The sequence below is a fragment of the Equus quagga genome, chromosome 9, assembly GCF_021613505.1.
Source record: "Equus quagga isolate Etosha38 chromosome 9, UCLA_HA_Equagga_1.0, whole genome shotgun sequence".
In the NCBI taxonomy this organism is placed as follows: Eukaryota; Metazoa; Chordata; class Mammalia; order Perissodactyla; family Equidae; genus Equus; species Equus quagga.
The window spans coordinates 91,359,496-91,382,665 of record NC_060275.1 but is presented as its reverse complement, the minus strand read 5'-3'; the positions used below and the strand labels follow the sequence as shown (position 1 = coordinate 91,382,665).

The following is a 23,170-nucleotide window of genomic DNA, read 5'->3' as shown; positions in this document are numbered from 1 at the left end:
TATCTTGCTACCCAAGGGGCCTAGTGCAGTGCCTCATTTACAGTAGAAACTCAGTAACTGATGAGATGAATTGAGGAGTCAGTTGAGTGTTGAAAGAGAGTAACAGCAACCGTTGAGTCTGTCTTCCACTGAAACCACAGCGTCTTCAAGTCCAAATTTAAAAGGATAAGACTTTGTTTCATTTCCTTTCTAAATTGCTGCCTATTTTCACTCTGACACCCCTTCTCTTACAAGTACCATGGCATACGCAACTTAATCGTGTCACACGCTGACTCTTCTCTGTCCTTACATAATTAACGTGTTTATACCCAAGTGATAACTTTTTCAAAAAGGAATTAGGACTAAAAATCATGTAGATAAATGACAGGAAGCCTAAGCTTGTTAACTTTTTGTTGTCTACATGGCTCATTGTTTTTATTTAAACGTAGCTAACAGTCTCTAAAATTATGAAAATTGATTTATGTGGTTGTAGATTAATGCTGCCACACTCTATTTTACAATGAAAATATTTAGGTACATATATATTCTTATTTTCCCACAAAATATTTTAGATGCTAGTTAAATAAATAAGACATATATTCGCAGAAGATACCTTTTCAGTGGAAATTCAAACAGAACCAACTCTCTAATCTTAGATAATGGTGAGAAGGGACAGCGTGAATATTAGGCTACCAAACAATTGCTTGTCATCTCTAAACTCACTATGCCCTTTCCTGCTTGCCTTAGAAAATAATGTTCCTTCTTCCTAGAATATACTTTGCCCCTTTCTCTGCCTGGTGACCTCCTAGTTTCCCTTCAAAACCCTCCTTAAATGTCATTACCTCTGTAAAAACATTTCTGCCCCCTTGGCAGAATTAGTCACTTCCTCCTCTCTGTCTGCTTGTGTGACAGCCCTTTGAGCTCTCTTCCCACACTCCACTGTGAGTTCCCCTGAACAGTTGCCATCTCTCTAGCCCTAGCTTCGTGATTAGGTGCTCCATAAATGTTGAGGGAATGAATGAATCAATGAATGAATGAGTTAATGAGTAATATAGGAATCTACACATAACCAAAAATCCAGGTTTTGACAAGAGTGATAGCAACTTGCCCTCTCCCAAATATTTGCCAACTATGGTTGTTGTTTTATTATAGGGCAAAATGAAACATTTGAAGTTTTATTTTCCACTTTTGTCTTCCCACATTCTGCTGAAGACCACTTACTTAAAGGGAGAGACTGAAGAAGGGGACTAACTCTTTGCATTTGGGCTAATCAATTCTTGACCTCAATACAAGAAGGGTCTCTTTAGTACTAATCATATTTTCTATCAATAGGATGGGTCTCAATGATCTGTACATATTTCATTCCATCATTTTCCCTTTAGCCAGTTCTTAGAAAATGATTTAGAAGTAGTCTACTATTATTTCAGTTTCTCGAGGGGAAAAACTTATATTCTAATTCCTCAGCAGCATATAAATTTTAAGGTAGATGCTTCCATAGTTAGAAAATAGGTTATTAATATTTCTTAGCTGTTTATGACCTACTGCAATTAAGTAATAGCCCTGACATTTTTGTTTTATCTCTTTGTTTTATTCACTAAAGAAGTCATAGTTTGATATAGATTTCTATTTGGTTTTTTATACTTTTGTAAATGTTTCTTGTTTCAATTTCTAATTATTCGTTGATGGTTTTTCTGTTTTCTATTTTATTGACTTCTGCTCTTTATTATTTTCTTCCTTCTTTTTTGTTCCTCTTTTTCTAATTTCTTAAAGTGGAAGCTTAGGACTTTTATTTGAGACCTCTCTTCTTTTTTAATATATACATTAAACTCCTTAAATTCCTCTCTAAATACTGCTTTATTTTTTGTCTTAGTTGGCTCAGCCTCCCATAACAAAATACCATAGACTGGCTTAAACAACAGACGTTTATTTCTCATCGTTCTAGAAACTGGGAAATCTAAGGTTAAGGTGCTGGCAGGTTCAGTTCCTGGTGAGGACCTTCTTCCTAGTTTGCCTTCTCCTTGCTATGTCCTCACGTGGCGGGGGAGTGATGGGGTGGGGGGGGGGGGTTGTCTGGACTCAGGGACTGGAACCAGACAGGGTGGAGACGGGACCAGAAAGCAAGCTATGGTTATTGAGTGGTCTCTCTTCCTCTTCTTATAAGGACGCTAATTTGGGGGTCCTACCTCTCATGACCTCTTCTAAACCTAATTACCACCCAAAGGCCCACCTCCAAATACCATCACATTGGAGGAATAGGGCTTCAACATACTGAATTTTGAGGGAACACAAACATTCAGTCTGTAACAATTTGTATCTCAAAAAGTTTGATGTTTTGTGTTTACATTTTTAATGAATTAAAAATATTTTCCAATTCTCCCTTCTGATTTATTTTTTGGGCAATGGATTATTTAGAAGCATGTGGTATAATTTCCAAATATGTTGTTTTTCTATCATTCATTTAATTGGTTTCTACTTTAATTCCATTATGGTCTGAGAATATACTTTACATGATTTTAATACTTTAAAATTTATAGTGATTTGTTTTGTTGTCCAGAATATAGTCTGTCTCAATAAATGTTCCATGTACACTTGAAAAGAGTGTATATTCTGCTGTTTTGGGAAGGAGTGTCCTACAAATGTCAGTTACATCAAATTGGTTGATAGTGTTGATTATGTCACCTGATTTCTACTGATTTTTATGTCTACTTATTTTATCAGTTACCGAGAGAGGAATGTTGAAATCTCCAACTATAGTTATGGATATGTCTATTAATATTTTCAGTTCTTTTTTTTCTTCCTTTGTGTATTTTAAGGCTCTTTTATTGGGTGCATACACATTTAGAATTATGTTTTCTTGCTGAATTGACCCCTTCATCACTGGGTAATATATCTCTATTTCTGGTAATATGTCCTGTTCTTTAGAACATCTGCATTGTCTGATGGTAATATAGCTGTTCCAGGTCTCTTTTGACTTGTATTTGCCTAGTGTATCTTTTTCCATTTTTTTACTTTTAAATTAAGCCAAATTGGATTTCTTATAGATGTGTATAGTCAAGTCTTGCTTTTTTATCTCATATAACAATCTTTGCTTTTTAATTTCAGCATTTAGACTATGCTATCCAATACATGGCCTATTTAAATTTAAATTAGTTAAAATTAAATTTAAAATTCAGTTCCTTAATGACAGTAGCCATGTGTTCTGATCTCAATAGCTGCATGTGGCAGGTGGCTTCCTTGTTAGACAGCGTGGGTCTAGAACACAGGCAGGTTTCCTGCCCCTTGTCTTCATTGCAGCCAAACTCTACTTTGTGTCTGTAGGGGGTCTTGGGTGAGAGCAAATGGCCTGACCTTCACTTTGCTCTGTGACATCTGACCTTTGCCTAGAAGGGGCAGGGGCCAGGAGGTAGGAGGGTCCCCTACCCTCTGTCAGCAGTAGATATTTTTGCTTCATGTCAAAGTAGTATCCAGCCCACAGCCCGGGGCCAAGGCTCATCCTCTGTGCCTACTACCTAAGAATGATGTGAAGGGTCTTAGGACCAGATGCACTTATAGATCACCTTTCAGAACCTGACATATTGATAAATAGCAGAGCTTCAATTTTTTTTTATTAAAACTCTGGTGAAAAGGAGAGTTTAAGAGAATATTTTGAGGTTGTGGAGATAGCACAGTTTTACAGATATGCTAAATACCTGGAAGAGTTTTTTTAGATCTCAGTTTTGGCTTTCTAGTAAAGATTGGTTTGTGTTTGTTAACAAAACATATTTGTCTGCCCAGAGGAAGAAACTACCTGCCTTGATTAAAATGGTTTCAATGCATCCCTGTACTTATATTTAATGATGTCTTACTAATAAATGAGTTGCATCTTTTTTACTTCAGATTAAGACAATTTCTTTTGTCATGTTACCTAAGGCAGTCTCTTTCTCTTTTGTGATAGTGTGATTTATAATAAATATATATTTGGTCTTCATCCTCAGTCCCTGATTCAGGGCTCCTAAAACCCATGTAAATTCCTGAATGATGAGAGCACTAGGGAGCATCTTTTGTTTTAATGAGGTGATTCCAGATGGGCTCCTGGATGGCTCCTGGATGGGAACTGGTCACCACGAAGACCAAGCCATGATTAGAAGCTTGGAATTTTCAGCCCCGCTCCCCACTTGTCTAGAGAGGGGAGAGGGGCTAGAAATGGAGTTAATAACTGATTATGCCTACTTGAGGAAGCATCCATAAAAATCATAATGGTATGGGGTTGAGAGAGCATCCATGTTCTGGGAGAGTGATATACTGCTACTTCATGGGGACAGAAGCTCCTGCACTTGGGACCCTACCTCACCCTATGTATCTCTTCATCTGGCTGTTCATCTGTACCCTTTATTATATCTTTTAATAAACTTGTAGACATAAATGAGTGTTTCCTAGAGTTTTGTGGGCTGCTCTAGCAAATTAATTGAGCCCTAGGAGGGGCTTCTGGGTAACCTCAGGACCTACTACTGGCAAGGCATCTGAAGTGGGGTGGGAGCAGTCTTGTGGGACTGAGCCCTTAACCTCCAGGTAGATAGTGTCAAAATTGAGTTAAATCTTAGGACACTGGGGCTGGCCCCATGACCGAGTGGTTAAGTTCGCATCCTCTGCTTCCTTCACTGGTTCGGACCCTGGGTGTGGACCTACACACTGCTCATCAAGCCATGCTGTGGCAGCATCCCACATAGCAGAACCAGAAGGACTTACAACTAGAATATACAACTATGTACGGGGGCTTGGGGAGGAAAAAGGGAGACTGGCAATCTTCTTCACCAAAAGGCAAACCTTAAAAAAAAAAATTGTAGGACACTGAGCTGGTGTCATAGAGAATTGCATAGTGTGGGGAAAAAACCCACATACATATGGTGACCTGAAGTGTCACAAGTGAAGTGGTCTGTGTGAGTAGTAAAGGAAAACACAGGTGAAAACTGGGTGGTTTTTCCAAGTACATCCTCCAGCAGTCCTTGCAATGTGGAAAAGAGGAGTATTAGACCTTTTAGTTTATTAGGAGAAGCTGGAAATCTCTAATTTCTTGAATGCCTGTAGATTGTTATATATTGCTATTCATTTCTTCTGTCTTCTCCTTCAAATTAAAAAATAAATGAAAATACTTTTTTTAGAAAAATTTTCCTCTGATAGTAGTTACTACTTGGTCAGTTTCATTTTTGTGGTTTTAGTTGAAAGAGTCACATCACTAGGATCATTAACAAATGTAACGAACAAGGAAATACAGGTTTTTAACAAGTAAAACAGTTATTAAAACGCTTAGAATATGAATAAGAGTGTAATCATCTTGAAGGCAGGGGTTATGTTTTTGCATCTGTTCCTACAAGGGTGGCATAATGCCAGGGACCTAGAAAGCAACCAGTAAACATTTACTTCAATTTGATTCCTTAAGTGAGTGAAATTGGAACTCCTGCTTTTTTGAAATAAGTTAATGATAGGCTCAAAATAAGCAAAATATTGATACTACTATTTTTAGTTGTTGTGAAGGCCTTTTCTCTAATAAAGTGTACATTGACAAAAGGGGAAATGTTTTATTTTTGTAATTAAGCTGCCAGGTTAATGTGGCATTACACTTATCTCAGCTTCAACTTTTGGGGCAAAAATGCAAATTTAAACCAGTTAACTTTGGGGCATAGTCCTTGGAGAAAAGGCAAAAGATCATTTGACTTCTGCAATATGCTTTTTGCCAAGATTTTAAACTGTGCTTTGTTTTTTGTTTTCTACCCTGCAACTCCAGTAGTATGGTTCCTTTGTTTGCTCACTCCAGTTCTAAGTCCAACTTGATAAAACCCACAATTTGGCAAGTTGGTACGATTCCAGATTTATGACACACATTTTCTTCTTGGCCCTCCTTGCCTTTGGTAATCCCTTCCTTGCTCTTGTCCAGTTATCTCTGTCATTTCATCTCATCAGGTATTTTCAAATTTACCCGGCTCTTTTCTGGTCCATCTTACAATCCCCCACTCCCTACTCAATTATCTCCCCTTCTTTACATGGAAAAATATGGACAGTGAGGCTGCACTTCTATTAGACTTTTCACCCTCATATGTACAAATGTGTCTCTGTGTTCATGTCTCCTTGGTCTCTCAGCCTCTTTCCTTGCAGTCTCCAAGGAAGAGGTCTTTCTCTTCTAGTTCCTCACTAATCCTTCCACCTGTGCGTTTGATCGCGTCCTTCCTGCTTCCTCTGAGACCTAATTCTGTCAGTTACTCCCTTTCCTGTATTTTTATCCTTTTCATCCCTATTGGCTCCTAGAAAATATGCTCAAGTTTCTGTTTTTAATTTATTTGATTTAACAAAAAAAGCCTTCTCCAACTCTTCCTTCTTTCATTGTCAGGTTTCTACCCAGTCACTATATTTGTAGTGTCCACTTCACAGATTCACTGAAATTGCCCATACTAAAGTCACAGACTACAACTTAAATTGTTCTCAGACGTGCTCCTGCATTACCCAGCTTCAAGCCCTCACCTGCTCTCGCCTGGACCACTGCAGGTGTTTCTTAACTCATCTCCCTGCCCGCAGTCTTCCCTTTTCTAGTTTATCTGTCCCACTGCTACAGGGTGATCTTTTAAAATACAGATATGATCATATTATCCCTCTCTCCTTAAAACCCTTCAGAGGTACAACATTGCCCATAGGGTACAATTTCAAACTCTATAAAAGGGCGTATGAGGCCACTAATGTTTTGTCTTCCAGCTCTCCAATCTTATGTGCTGCTGGTCTGTTCTTGGTACCACCTGTACTTCCAAAAGCACTGTGCTATTTCACACTTCTGAGTCTTTTATATGCTGAGTCCTCAAGTGGAGTAACTTTTCTTTGTATTGCCGGTGATCTGCTACTTAACCTTCAAAGACCACAGTCAAGCGTCCTCACCAGGCTTTACCTGATTTCTCTTTCCTCCACTCCCAACCTATCACTGTTATGCTATCATGGAAGAGTGGACCATTATTTTGTGGGCTTACTATATAGTTTGTGGATACTGCCATTTTCATTGTATGATGCATTGCAAATATTTGTTTTATGTTTACCTCTCTTCCTGTACAAATCCCCTTGAGAGTAAGGAGCCATTTTACTAATCTATTACTCATCTGCAATACCTAGCATAGTGCCTTGCACATAGCAGCGACTCCATAAATATTTGTAGAATGAGTGAATAAACAGTTGGACTAATTTCAGTAAATATTAATTGGTACTTCTTCTGTAGGCTCAGTATTATACTTTTAAAGTTAGATAATAAGTTTTGGATTATATGTCTGATAAACTGTACTTAATGCTGGCTGCTGTGTCATGTAGTTTTATAGCAATCTAAAGGGCAGGGAGGAGGATGTGTTTGTAGTTAGTGACTTAATACAATAGTCTCTCTGAGTATTTAGGTCTTTTCCTCATATTGTTATGGTGCACAGTACAAGCTCATCCATACCTTCCTTTCCTAACCAAACTGTACAAAACTAGAGAAAAGATTTCATGATATTTATGATTATTTTTCCCCTGGCTTCCAGTTGCCTTCTCTATCTCCGTGTAGCTGTCAGAGAACTCCATCTAAAATGCAGATCTGATGATTTACTCACATCTGCAGTAATCTGAGTTCTGTTTATGACCCTTCAATTCTTCCTTTCCATTTTCCTGTATTTTAGTCACTTTCGTAATCTCCCGCTTTACCAAATTTAAGACCTTATTCTTAGACTTCTTTTGAAAGTTTGTTGTCACTAACAGAACTGTTCTGCATCCCTTTTGCACCTGCAGCTGATAACACTCACTATTCTGTACCCCAAGCATATGGTTCCAGAGGATAAACATAACAACACATTGGTAATGTTTATGTTAAATGAGCCAGTCTTCTCCAAGCATCTGCTGCACAGGCGCAGAAACAGATAAATGGTTTCAGCTATTGGCTGCCAGGGGAACAGAAGGGTTGCCACAACAAACTCGGCAAACAACCCCAAAAGTCCCTAAGAAGCGTAAACTCTCGCTGCTGGAAAATCAAAATTAGTAAAGGACTGTGCATTTTTGGTTCTTGACCTTAGCTTTGTCCCCTACATCCCTGTGTAGAGATTGGAGTGTTTTCTGCAGCAACTGGGACGTCTTTAGAAGAGTGCATTTGAGATTCACTCAGCTTTTGAAGGAAAGTGTATTTGAAATCTCTCATCACTTATAAGTTACTTTGTAGTGGAGCTGGATTGTACTCTCTTTGGAAGCTTGGTCTTTTGACTGACATTGATAAGGTTGGCTCCAAGGAAACCTAGCATCCTCTTTGCCCTGGCGCCACTGGGCCCGCCACCCTCCTCCCCCCACCACTCCCTCTTCCTCCCCCTCCCTCCTCCACCACCTCTCTATCCCTCACTTGAACTGACTGCCAGAGTTCACAGACAGCTGGGCAGAGAGTGGCTAAATCTGCCCAGCTGCCCGGGAAGCTTGGCGGCCAGGCTGAGGGAAGGAAGCATCGGCTCTCTTTGAAGGTCGGCTGCCAGTGAATCTCAGGCAGCTGGACTTCAAAGGGGGGACCGCTGGGCTTTCCCTCCTGTCTAGGCAGGTCATTCCATGGCAGTGTGCTTCCGGTGTTGGCATAGCGGCTTTCAAGTTCCTCTTCAATTAAAGAGCTGAATTGAAAGCTGCACTTGTGTTCACATTTGTGTTTCTTATGTGATATAGACAGTCTAAGACCATAACCCATTGCCCCAAACTTAGCTATAATGATGGAGGAGAAAAGATAACATCATAAAAAAGGCAGCTAAGGAGATCCACAGCGGTTAGTGGGATCTCCTCATTGCCACTTGTAACTTGTATCATTTACCAAGTTTTAAATTATTTCAGGGACCCTTGGTGTGATCTTCTTGAGTAAAGGCTAATCAACCTATGCTTATGAACTGAATTTAGCTGGTGACCTGGTATTAAGTTTAGTCATGGATGATGGATTTCCAGAAACTGGTGTAGGGCTCACCCACTAACCCACACTTTACTCTCCTGCTGCATTTCTCACCTTTCACGTTCAGATTCCATTGGTGGTTGGGGAGAGGACTGGCCTAGTGAGGAAAGAGCAAAGGTGCTGCACAGAGTCCAGGACCACCTTAGCTGCGAATAGGGTCAGGGTAGAGGGAGCCTGGAGTCAGAGGAGCTGTAAGTATTTACGTGTATAGTGGTGGTTAAGAGTTGAGGTCCTGGAGCCAGGCTGCCGTGTTCAAATCTTGCCTCTGCCACTTATTGGCCTCATGACGTTGGGTAACTAACCTTACCTTTCTGTACCACAATGTCTTCCCTGGAAAGTGAGGATAATAATAGTACTTAGAAGGCTATTGGAAGATTCAAGGGGTTAACACATACCATGTATCTAGGATAGTATCTAGCCCATAGTAAATGCCCAATAAATGTTAAGTGTCATTAGCATGTACCAGATCTCATTGACTGGGGCTAGAGGGGTGTGAGAAATGAGTGGTTTGTGATTTTTACTTCCGCTGTAAGGGTAAAAGACTGCTAGCTTCTGCCTTAGATGGAATTTGTAATAGAATTTTTTTTCAGAAATCCTCAATAGCGTAAAGAAAAATTGTGTTATGTAGTTTGAAGGAGAAAAAGTTCTTTCGTGTTATCCATCTCTCTCCTTTCACTGCACTTGCTTGGGATGCAAGGAGATACAATTCATTCAAGGCTCTTACTATAATAATCTATACAGATCTGAAAGAAGCCTGATCAAGCATGGCAGCGTATATATACACATATATATGTATAAATATATAAGTAAGTAAGGTGTTTTAGTGAAGAGTACAGTTTCTGGAGTTAGAATCAGGGTTTGAATTCTGACAATTTATTAGTCATATGTCTTTGGGGACCTCACTAAATTTCAGTTTTCTTGTTTATAAATTGATACTAATAATTACATATACCTCAGAAGGCTTGTTTGAAGAATGAAATTAGCAAATGTATGTTTTACTGCACTAAGTAGTAGCATGTTCACTAAATGTACCTGTCATCATCATCGTCATCATTATTGTTCCCACTGCCATTAGCGTTATAAGTTAAAATCATTGTTGAATTACAAGGAAGACTTTAGTTTATGTAACAATGATTTTACAAATAGAATGCCTTTTCCTAAGATTTTTATTCTCTCTAGATCAGAGGTCAGTAAATTGTGGGCCCAATCCAGCCTGCCACCTCTTGTTGTAAATAAAGTTTTATTGGAACACAGCCTCCTCTCTCTGTTTATGTATCGTCTATGGCTGCTTTCATTCTACAGCAGCAGAAGTGAACAGTTGCAGCAGAGACTATGTAGTCCTCATAGCCTAAAATATTTACTGTCTGGCCCTTTCCAGAAAAAGTTTACTGATTTTTGCTCTCTGTATGTATTTTCTCAATTAAGGTCCAGAGAATGTTAGTTCTATCCATGTTAGTGAGTACTATCTGAAAAAAAAAGAAAAGAAAAAGGTTCCATAGTCAAATAAGCTTTGGAAATGTTAAAGAGGTTGATTTATTCTAGGAGTACTATTTAAAAGACTCTGGTTTTTAATATACTAATGTGCATTGTGAATCTTCAAGACAAGGCCATGGTATGCAAATAAACTGTAGTTTCCCAGGCTTGCTTGGCTGTAGAAGGACCCCCACCCCCTCATCCCACCCCTGGATATGATGATGTTACACAAAACATCCTCTGGGAAACCCTGCTCTGGGGCTGTCTCTCTGGAAGAACTTTCTTCTTAAATCATTCCTCTTGGTGATTTAGGTGGTATCCTCATTTGGAGACCTACAGAAGATCATAGGAGATTCTGTATTACCTCAATTTTTTCCCCAGTAAAAATTATGCTTTGCTTAAAATCAGAAAAGTAAAATATACCAGATATGTAAGTGGTCTAATCAGATAATATCCTCATGTTTTAATGGTTCTGTATCATGTCTCAAGATTATAAATGGAGTCTCAAAGTCCAAAGTTTCATTTCATGCCTTCTTGAAATTCCAGAAGCATAGGTCTTCTGTAGGGCGTTAACATTTTTTGCATCCAGATTTTTGAAGCATAAATCTGGAGTGCCTAACTGGTATACCAACCGATCTCAGCTAGGGTTTATAAGAAGGAAGATTAATGTGAAGGTAACTTGTGCCTTAGCCATAAGGGGTTTGTTTTATAGACTAAAGTAAACACCTTGAATTTCAAGTTGCAAGCACATGGGGAGCCAGAAGATTCCAGAGCTGTGGCGTCATGTTCTGCCTGTGACTCACACGTCTTAGTGACTGAGCTTTCTCCTGCAGCTGCAGCTTCCAGCTGGTCATCAGATAGAGCCCTAGGTAGTCACACACTGCAGTCACCTGGTTTGACCAAACAGGCATGTAATTGCAACATTGTCCAGTTATGAATGAAGGCTGGGCTATCTCTTTGCCAAACACAGTTGAAAAATAAATGCTAAGTCATAGCTGTTTTCTGAAATCACAGTGATTGCAACACTGAACCTGGACTAAGTGGAGAACCCTGCTGGAGAGTTCAGCCCTGGTCATAGATACTTACTCTCACTCGCTCTCACTCTCACTCTCTCTCTCTCTGTCTCTGTCTCTCTGTCTCTCTCTCTTTCTTTTGAGCTTCCCCATTATAGCAGAGGCCAATTCTTGGTCATTTTGATGCCCTTTAAACCTGGCTTATAACTGAGGCAGTAAACATTTTATGAAAGAATAAGAGGTCTTAAGTATTTCTTCCCCATTCCCAACTTGCAAATCATTTCAAGAAAATTCCATGTCGTCTCTTCATTTATATATCTCAGTGTTGTGTGTATAATGTGTCCTCACTAAATGTATTTGACATTGTAAATGTGGATTCTAAAAATTTCATTATCACACTTTTATGGGGGATGATGAATGGACTTTTCAGAAACCTTTGTCAGATATTAGTGTCTTTTGCCTTTATTTCTTTAAAAAAAAAAGGAAGAAAGGGAGGGAGAGGGAGAGTGAAGGGAAGAATGAGGGAAGAGTAAAACATCTTGGCTGGAACATAATTATCTTTTTTTCAAAGTTAGAAACTTGCAAAACTGTCAACTTACTATGAAATATGTTGTTTCCTTGAAATGTGCTCAAAAGTTCAGAGTTTCATTTACTATATTTATTAAGTACGTTCCTCTTGTAAGCAAGCACCATGATATGTGATGCATAACATATTATACAGTATGCTAAGACTCACTGGGGTTCTTGGAGTTCAGATGATTTGCCTGGGAAAGAAATAATCAGGCTGACCTACTTGAAAGAAAGGATCAGAAATGTCGGGAAAGAGCTTTCATCTAGTACCATAAAGAAAATCAACTTAAACACAGTCCTCCCTTCCATGTCTTCCGAGAATGAGCTGTTTCCGGGCATTCTTCTCTCACTTCAGTACTGTCTGCTGGAATCATTGCCTTACTCAGTGTCAAAGAATATATAGAAGAAATGGCTGCAACTGGTTGGAAACAGACTACAACTACCTAGAGACAATGGTTATCCCAAGCAGCCACAGCAAGTATTAAGAAACATTGCTAGAGAGAATTCTTGCTCTCACAGGCAGATGCAAAAAGGCAAGAGAGGAGCGTATTGATTATATAAAGTACATGACATGGTGAAGTTGAATAAATTCTAATTATACACTTGCAGGACTAGTTTATGATGGATATTGTTTGGTAGAATGCTAAGGTAGGGGAGAGAGAATCAACCTTCTTACAAAGTTATTACTGCTCCTTTAGTATCATCCAACTTATAATAATGACAGATACTTATATAATGTTTACTATCTGCCAGGCACTGTTCACATCCTTTATATGTTGCATTAGTTAACTTTTGCTGCATTAACAAACTACACTAAAATTTAGTAGCTTAAAGCAACAGACATTTATTATTTCTCATAATTCTGTAGATTGGTTGAGTAGCACTTCTGATCTGAACTGGCTTGGCTGATTTCTCCTGGGTTCTCTATTGGGTCTACAGTTAAATAACAGCTCAGTCGGGGCTGGATAGTCTAAGATGGCCTCACCCACATATCTGGCTGTTGGCTAGATGTCAGCTGGTGCCACAGGGATGACTGGGCACATGTCTCTGGTCATCTAAGAAGCTAGTCCATGCTTTTTCACAAGGTGGCTCTGTTCCAAAAACAGCAGGAGAGCAGATCCCAATGTATATGCCTTTATTTACTGCTTGTGTCTTGTTTGCTAATGTCCTCTCTTAGTGTTCTCTGAGAAGCAGATGCTAAGAGTGTTAGATGTGTAAGAGATTTATTGCTAAAACGCCTATAACGGAGAAGTGAATGGGGAGCCAGAGGAGGCTGGAGAGTATCAGATGGTGATGCATGTCTGACCCCTATGAAGGAAAGAAGGAAGGAAGGAGGATTGACTAAGGAGAATCTCAGACTGCAACACAGTTCTAAGAAACCTTCAGCCAGGCCAATAGGAAGTCCTTGAGCCAAAGTCACCCCAAGCCTTTATTAATCTGCTCTAGCTATGATACCTCATTCAGCACAGTAGGTACAATTGGGACTACTACCTGATTAAGTCTGTAGTCAACAATCTCTTTGTCTTTGAGGAGAATTATTGCCCCATGAGTAGCTCTGTCCTTCCTCTAAGGAATCTGGCTGCCTCTATAGTCAATAGCTTCCTGATCTGAAAATAGGCTCAGATGTGGGAACAGAGCAAGGGGTCATGACTTTTTATTGGGATGATCACCCTCAGCCTCCTGCTCCTCTATTCATTTCTCTTTTTTGTTGTAGATATTAGGCAGTACTTTTTGTGTCTGCCCATCTGTTCTGCCTCTAGGAATGCCATGTTCTATCAACCATCTCCACAACTCACTGCACATCACGCCTCCTTGGCTGCCTCTCTGACCTTGCCAGTCATTATAGTAATTGCAGCCTTTGGGCTTCTAGCTATTAAGCATGGCAACCTGGCTTTGATTACTTTGGGCCTCATCATCTTCATAGATATTAATGACCCAGCTCTGTGACATTAGCCCTGGGCTGCAGAGGAGAGCTTCCACTGAACTTCTCAGTGATGCTGGCTCCCTCTCACCTGTGCATTCCTGATGGCCTTCGTGAATGGTATTTCCTCTGGCCCCGCTCATGAAAAATAATATTCTGTGTTTTTTGACTTGACACAATATATGCATTCCGGCATGCTCACTTCCCCAGCCTTCTTATTCTTTTCTCTGTTGTCTGCCCGAATAATTTGGAGTGTTTTTTGTTTGTATTTTATTCAACATTTGCCATCACTTTTTCAGGCCTCTAATAGTATCCTAGCAGCAAGTTTCTGCCATCCCCTGGGGTCCTTGTCCAAAAAAGTGCCCCCAAATCAATGAATCCTGCTTATCTAGTTTTACATCGAAGCCCCCTTGATTAAGCATCCTCAAAATCTAAACTCAAGGTACTTCATGGCTCCTGCCAGTACTGCTAGCTAATTCTTGCATCTCTTTTGGTACGTAATCTCTTTCCTCCCTTAGCAGGCCCAGCTACTTCCCCAGCTGGCTAATACTAGGATTCAACCCTACTTATTGGCCTAGCAGCCCGGAGAGGAGGTATGAGCAGGTCCGAAGAGAAAGTATCTGCTGCCTTGTTGGGGAGGGGCAGTTGTGGCATCTTCCAACACAAAGAAAGTTCTAGCTCTTACTTGGCAAGAGCAGACCACCTCTGTAAGCTGTGAAGCTTCCAGGGGGTTCTGCAGATCCAGCATCTTAATGGGCATCCATCCAAATATCCTATCCTTATGTTTCAGGGTCTCAGGTTTTCCCAGCTAGAGCTCTGACCTTAGAATAACAGGCTTGGCTGAGCATTTAAATATGTCTGGAACTCTATAAATCTAACTACCAGATCGCTTTTGTTTGTTGCTCTGCTCTGTCTGCTCTTCCATTACAGGAGATGAGGGCCTCTTTGAAAGCTGCTAAAGTGGCCCTTGGCTCTCCCACTTAGTCTTTAACTGTTAGTGACCATCAGTTTCTCATTATCCTTCTGCAGGGTATCAGTAACCAGCCAACACTATTGTCTTTGTAGGCATTATTCCTCCCATATCTTTTAAATGCCTAAAACATTTTACCCTCAGGGACATTACCCTGCACCAGGAAGTTTTCCCAGGTCTCGTCAAGTGAAATCTGTAGCAACTGGACAGCTACCAAGTGCTAGAGTGTATCTGTGCCCCACATTCACTTAGGACAATGTCCTCTTTACCTACCAGGCAATGAATGAGGCAGTCCCAGATTCCTATCTTACTACCTGTGTTGTCAGATCCCTCCTGGCACCATTTGTGTTAGTCTGTGTCCTCTGAGAAGCAGACACCAAGATAGGATTAAACATATAAGAAATTTATTGGAGAAAGGCCTGTAAGGGCAAATGGAGAGGGAGCCTGAGAAAGCTGGAGAGACTTAGACCATGATGAAGGTCATACACCTATGAAAGAGAAAGGAAAGAAAGGAGTGCTAAATGTCTATCAACTGATGAATGGATAAATAAAATGTGGTACACCCATACAATGGAATATTATTTTGCAATAAAAGGAAATGAAATATTGATACCTACTCCAACATCAATGAGCCTCAAAAACATTATGCTAAGGGAAAGAAGCCAGTCACAAAAGATAGCATATTGTATGATTTCATTTATATGAAATGTTCAGATAGGCAAATTTGCAGAGACAGAAACTAGATTAGTGGTTGCTTAGGGCTGAGAGGTTACAGGGAAATGGAGAGTGATTGCTAATGTGTATGGGTTCTTTTTGGGGTGATAGAAATGTTCTGAAATTGACTTTAGTGATGATTGCTCAACTCTCTGAAAATACTAAACCACATTGAACTGCATACTTTAAGTGGGCAAATTCCATGGTATATGAACTATATCTCAATAAAACTGTTAAAAGAGAAAAAAGGAGGATTGTACAGAAGGAGTCTTCGACTATAATACAATGCCAAGAAAGTTTCAGTCAGTCTGATTAGGAGTCCTTTATCCCCTGTGCTCAGTCATTGGCTGGGGGCAGCCCTTGGAAAGCCTGGCCTAGTCACAGAGGCAGTGAGGGTGTTAGTTATGCTTTTCACAGTGGGAGATCTGAGAGGCACATTTTCATTGCTATGCGTCCTGTAAGCCAAAACAAAACATATTTCCATACCTAGACTCAAGGTGTAAAGAAATAGCTGCCACATCTTGGTGAAAAGAAGAGCAAAGTTATATTGCAAAGGAGCATGCCACACTTTCATTAACTTATTAAATTCTCCCAACAGCTTATGAAGTGGATACTATTGTTATTTTCATTTAATAGTTGGCATAGGAGCTATAGGGAGATTAAGTAGCCTAAGATCATATAGATGATAAGTGATGGAGCCTGGATTTGAACTCGTCACTCTGGTTCCACAGCCTGTGTTCTTTATCATTACACTGTGTTTTCATACAGTATATTAATTTGAATATCACAGAATCGAATGGAGGGGTTCTATTGTCTCTTTCCTCTCATTAAAATGAAAGCTTCATGAGAATAGGGGATTGCAAAGCATCTTTAAGGGTAGTTGCTCTACTTTTGTATACGTTATCCTCATTATCCAAAATCAGAGAAATAGGAGGAAATTATATTCAGTCTAGACCTGTATTTATTGTGTTTTTTAATCTTGGCATTTAAAAAAAATCCTGGCATATTTTTAATCCTGGGGTAAGTAACCCTACCATGTGATTGAAAACATAGAATTGACTGGAATTGCCTGGTTATCGCTAAGCTTGAAAATAGATTCCCAATGAGAAAGAAATTTTATATCTATTGAGGGGATCCTAGGAATAGATTTGCAAGGACAATCAAATGTTACTACACCTAGTTTGTTAGATAGCCTAGCATTTGCCTCATCTTGCTCTCAGAGTTTATGTGTTGGTAGCATAGTTGCATCTCAGCAACTTTCTGAGAGGAAGTACCCACTACAGGCTTAATAAATGTGTGCTTTTGACACAGGGCAGAGATAGTAGGTCAAATGTAACTCAATCTCTTTGGGAGTTTGGGAGAAGGGTAGGGAAGATGTTTGGTGGATGTATTTTAAAGATTAAGAAACTGAGAAACAGAAAAATTAAGCAACTTGGCCAGGATCAAACTAAAATGTAGTAAGTTGAAATTTTAGGTCAAGATGGCTTGGCTCTAGGACAATTACTCTTTCCATTAAATTTTTCTATATTTTCAGCCCAGCATTTCATTTAAATTTTCTCATTTAAAATAGTTTATTCCACTGTTTCTATTAATTACAAAACATATTTTGATCATTTTGAGGGCTGTCCTTCCTCTTTTGTTGATAGACACACACTAGAGCAATAGAAAGATACTGGGATTTACCGACAACTGGATGTAAACTCACTGACCGTCAGTACCACTACAGAATGTTGGCATTACAGTCATGCATCACTTAATGACAGGGATATATTTTGAGAAATGTGTCTCTAGGCAATTTCACCTTTGTGTGAACATCAAAGAGTTTACTTACACAAACCTAGATGGTATAGCCTACTACACACCTAGGCTCCATTATAATTTTATGGGACCACCATTGTATTTGCGGTCCTTCATTGACCAAAGCGTTGTATGTGGTGCATGACTGTATTTAGGATTTCAGGAAGTGGAATATTTAAGACTTTGTGGACATCGTATTTTTCTCAGAGAATTTGGCAGACTCCTTTAGAGAAGAAAAATCTAGAATTAGTCAGCATAGCCACAGAAGGCAGGACCGAGACTCACAAGTAAATGTTAGGAGGGAATCTTGGACCCAGTTTAAGAAAGGTGTTGCCAATTAGCAATGGACTGATGTTGCTTGTGATGTCATGAGTTCTGTACTGCCACTGGCTCCATGACCATCTGCTAAGAAGGGAAATAGGGACAGTTTTACCAGTTGGGAGTCTGTATGATCTCAGAGAAGGCCTTTAAAACTCTAGGATTTGGGGCTTGCATTTTCCAGCACTATGAATATTTGAGACTTGATACTCCCCAAATCATAACACAAGGCACTCCAAAGAATAGGAAACCTATATAAAAGAGTTAAGTCTCAACTTCCCTGAAGAATGATTTTCTTTGCCTAGGATGATTATGAAAGCAGTTAAAGGAGAATTTGCAGTTTTAAATTTCCCACATTATGCCAGGAGTGTTTTTCAGTCAGGTTGACTTTGTTTTCAAAGTGTGAGGGTGTGTGTCATCATGGACTGTCCAAGTGTTAATGTTTTATGGAAGTTTAAGATCCTCTCTGGCTATTTTATTTCATTGGGATGAACTTTCGTTACTGGTTAAAATAATTGATGAGTACTTTTGACATAAAATTCGTGAGTTGTCCATCTCAAGTGAAGAGATTTTGCTTCTTAATTTTATGAGGTCCTTTAAAAGAGGAAGTGCATTAGATTATTTTGAGTACAATCTCTTCTTCTCCCTTGAAATCTTAATTATTAATATGCAGTTATTTTTTACTTTAAAAGGGTGTTACACTAAGATAAATCTATTCAGCAGTAGAGAATATCATGGGAAGTCAGAAGACAGAGTGGGGCTTGTTTTGTGGCATATGTTTACTCTTTCTGCATTATAAATAATAGAATTGTGAAAGTTTGAAAACACCAACCTCCATTATAATGGCCCTTTAGTACCTAAATGAGAAGACATAAAAATTTAGTAGATGGATATTTGGTGAAGTCCATTCTTACTAGATAAAGGCAAAATCACCTGTAGTCAAAATCCCTTATTCCCATTCAGTTCATTGTATTTTATTTATGCTATCACCTGTTAGATCCAACAGAATCTTTTCTTAAGTTTTGAAACACTTTTTCTTTATTTGAGTACCAGATGGCTATTTGTCTTGAAGTCCTAGAATCCCACGTAGGGCAGTAAACAGATCAGGGGAAACAAGGCCAATTTAGGGAGCAGCAGATTCACGACTCCATTTCATCCCCTTTCTGGAGCAACAAGGCTTAAATTAGACGGTCAGATGGAACTACCTGCTTGCTCCTGGGCTCACACTGAAGGTTATGTGATGTGATTCCTTTGGGTTCTACACCTTTTAAGTTCTTTGTCCCACTTTACTGGTAAATGTATATGTACACATCTATATGTATGTGTGTATTTATATTTGCGAATATTGGCATTCAAGATCTATTTTGTCCTACTAATTATAAAAAGTACATATTGATCAGTAACTGGAATTATAAAATATGTATTTATCAGTTTCTGCCTCTTCCTTAAGAATCATAGAGCTAAGTGACCTTAGAAATCATCTAGCTCAATCCATTTATTTTACAGGAGATAGAATTGTGATCCAGAGAGGCTAAGTGATCTGTCCCCAGTCACATTGCTAGTTTTTGACTGAACTAAGTCTAGATTTCATATCTCCTGGTCCTGGCTCAGTGCTCTTTTTACTATAATACGTCCCTTTCCACTCATGAGATGATGGATCTTCCTTCTATTTAGATATGTGTATGTATTGATTAGCATTAAAAACAAATAAAACATTTAAAACAAATAAAAAAACTAAATTAATTTCACTGAGTGGCCAAATATAAGTATAGGACTTTTTGGTAAATTTTTACCATTATAGTATCTTTCAAAAGCTTTATGTAGAGTTTAGTAGTTGATGACTTGATGAAATACAAACAAGTGGCAAATTTTCCTTGTTGAGGTTGGTAGCAGAGTTTTGTTTTTCTGAGGAACAAAATATTCCCAATCTATTCTCCACATGTGTCCAGAATGATCTTTTAAAAATAAGCAAACCCAGCCATGTTAATCCTCTGTGTAAACTCCCTTAACAGCTCCCTTTTGCCTTCAGGATAAAATCTAAACCCTTACTATGGCCTAAAGGCCCCTGGTGCTCTGGGCCTTGCGGACATCAGCCTGCCTACCTCTGCTCTCCCTGTAATCATAGTTAACTTCTTTCAGTTCTTTGAATGCATCCAGCTCTTTTACCTTCGGGCCTTTCAGTGTGCACATTAGCTTTCTATTGCTTCATAGCAAATTACCACAAATTTAGTGGCTTAAGAAAACACCAATTTGTTTCACAGTTTTTGTAGATAAGAAGTCTGACATGATATGGTTGGATTCTCTTCTTAGGGTCTTATCAGGCTAAAATCAAAGTAATGCCCTGGGCTGTGGCTCTCCTCTGGGGCTCCGGGTCCTCTTTAGAGCTCACTGGTTATTGGCAGAATTCAGATCCCCATTTCCTTGACACATCTTTAAGTCAACAGTGGTATGTCAAACACTTCTCATTCTTGAAATCTCTTTGCCTTACTCTTCTGTCACATCTCTATTGCTTCCTCTTCTGTCCTCAGCCAGGAGAAAGCTCTGCTTTTAAGGACTCATGTGACTACTTCAGCCCCACCTGGATAACCCAGGAGAATGATCTCCTTATTTTAAGGTCAACTAATTAGTAACCTTAATTATACCTGCAAAGTCTCTTTTGCCATGGAGAGTAACATATTATGGCTGTGACACCAGAGGGCAGAGGTCATGGAGGTCAAAATTCTGCCTCCCACAATGCAGTACCCTCTGACTGGAATACTCTTTCTTGTCCCTGTATCCTGCTCCTTCATGTGCTGACTCTTCCTTTGTCTCCTGGGTCTCTGATTTCTTTTTGTCCCTCTTTTTTAACCTATTCTCAAGTTTGGGTTAGGAACCTCTCTTCAGTACTTGCCTATTACTCTATGCTTCCCCACTGAACCACTTGTCGATTGCTATGCTTATCCATATCCTTTCAGGGGACTGTTGGTTAGCTCTTTGAGGAGAGAAGCCTTGTTTGGGAACATTTGTGTTTTCCTGCTTAACCTTATGTCTGCCATACAGTTGATACCCAGTAAAAAAAAAAGTTGAATCAATGAATTATTTATATCCATGAAAAGTAGAAACATGATAACTCTCTCTCTCTCTTTTTTTCTTTTGAGGAAGATCAGCCCTGAGCTAACATCTGCCAATCCTTCTCTTTTTGCTGAGGAAGACTGGCCCTGAGCTAACATCCATGCCCATCTTTCTCTACTTTATATGTGGGACGCCTACCACAGTGTGGCTTGATGAGTGGTGCTGTGTCCGCACCCGGGATCCGAACCAGCGGACCCCAGGCTGCCAAAGTGGAACGTGTGAACTTAACCACTGTGCCAGCAGGCCAGCCCCGATAACTCTCTTTAAGATGAATTTCTAAGACTGTCACCCAGAAGAAGAGAGGACAGTTTTAACTCAATATGTACAAATGACTAAAAAAAAAAGAAATGATTTGCTTTTGTGAGGTAGTGTGCTCCTCATTACTGGAAACTTTTAGCTGAAAGCTGAATGACAGAGTGTCAGGAATATTGTTGGGAGGCTAATGTACATGAACTCTACTTTATGACTCATTCTTTGTTAGGGCTGCTGCAAGACCAGTGGAGATGGAGTTGCTTGTATTCCTCTGCCTGTGGCTCCCAGGAGAGACCTACATGCCGTCATCACTAGCAATATCCCTGTCCATTCACTGCAGAATTATCCAGCCTGGTGGATCTGGAATAATTGATTCCCTAGTGCTTTGACCTGTGCTGGTTACTGAATCATAACTGAATGGCAAGATTAGTAGTAGAGTTACTTTTACAATTCATTAAGTGTGCAGAAGTGAGATTAGAAGTAAAAAGACTGTTAACATACACTAGTAGAGAAGGAGTATTGTCGTTAGTGCCATCAAGTCAATTCTGACTCCTATCGACCCTGTGTGCAGCACAACAGAATCCTGCCTGGTCTTTTTGCGCCATCCTCTCACCTTCCGGCACTCTATCAAACAATGCTCCGTGGGTATTCACAGGGTTTTCATGGCCAACTTTTTCAGAAGTGTGTGGCTAAGTCTTTCTTCCTAGTCTAGCTAGTCTGGAAGCCCTGCTGAAACCTGTCCACCATTGGTTACCTTCTGGTATTTGAAATACTGGTGGCAGAGCTTGCAGCATCACAGCAACATGTAGCCACCACAGTATGATAACCATCAGACAGCTGGTGTGGTTCCCTGACTGCAGAGCATTCACTAGACCACCAGAGCTGAGAGAAGGACTGTAGTGTAGTGTTTAAGAGCAGGGTTTTTGGTTCAAACTCCAGCTCTCCCACTTACTAGCTGTGTGACTTTGAACAAGGTACTTAAGTCTGTGTGCTTCAGTTTCCTAATCTGTGAAATGGAGATGCTAATAGTAGAACCTAACTTGTAGAGTGATTGTGAGAATTAAATAGGCAAGACAGTAAAGGATGTAGTGCCGAGGATATAATAAGCATTGTGTAAGGGTTAGCTGTCATCATCATCATCATCATCATCATCATCATCATCATCATCATCAACAACAACAACGACAACATTATCCTACAGGCACATTAAAGATGTTTCAAGACCTACAACATGTACACAGTGTCTGGCATATACTTGGAATACAGTGATATTTTTGAGTTAATAAATAATATGTTCATTTGTAATTTTTATTTATATTTACTCCTTAACTATAGGAAATGGTTCCAGTAACTTTATAATTAAAGTTACTGTGTTGCTCAGAGCTTGCTAAGGCCAGGCTGAAAAATATCTCCTGCTAAGACTTACCTTATCTCTTCTTTTCTCTTATTAAAGTAAATGGATGTTTTAAAAAGCCTTTTGAATTTTTTTTTCCAGGATAAAGAAAACATAATCACGTGAAATTAATATTTTACATATAGATGTATATAATTTTCTGGATGATAAATTGAAATATTCTTGCTACAGAAATGTTTTCATGTGAATTCAGATGAGATGTTAACACTTTGCTTGTTTTCGCAAACAGGTTCATCCTAAATTCCACTATAAACAGGCTCATGACCCAGGCACAGACACTTCTTGCGTTGCTTTCTCCTATGATGGTAATGTCCTTGCCTCTCGTGGAGGTAGGTTGAAAGCTTTCTTTTTGATGTGTTTTTATATTTAAAATGATCATAATTCATGCTAACAGATGTCACACTGGTATCCTAGCACTTAGTAAAGCTAGCTGTGCTTTTATTAACGTGCCTTTGCCAATCTGATTTTTTTCATTAGAATCCATTTCCAACTTGGCAATATTGTTTTATTAAAAGGGATCAAGCTGGGGTCAGCCCTGTGGCTGAGTGGTTAAGTTTGTGCACTCCGCTTCAGCAGCCCGGGGTTCACCGGTTTGGATCCTGGGCGCAGACCTAGCATTGCTCATCAAGCCAGGGTGTGGCAGCATGCCACCTAGAGGAACTAGGATGACCTACAACTAGGATATACAACT

At 39.5% G+C, this 23,170-nt stretch overlaps 1 protein-coding gene across 1 annotated transcript in view; it reads left to right on the top strand.

Annotated features, from left to right (window-relative positions):
- The window catches only part of WDR70 (WD repeat domain 70), a 287,917-nt gene that overhangs the window by 219,692 nt on the left and 45,055 nt on the right, over positions 1–23,170 (top strand). The window contains exon 11 of the mRNA XM_046672043.1: positions 22,709–22,808. Coding sequence (XP_046527999.1) covers positions 22,709–22,808 — 100 coding nt within the window. The remainder of the gene's footprint in view (positions 1–22,708; positions 22,809–23,170) is intronic.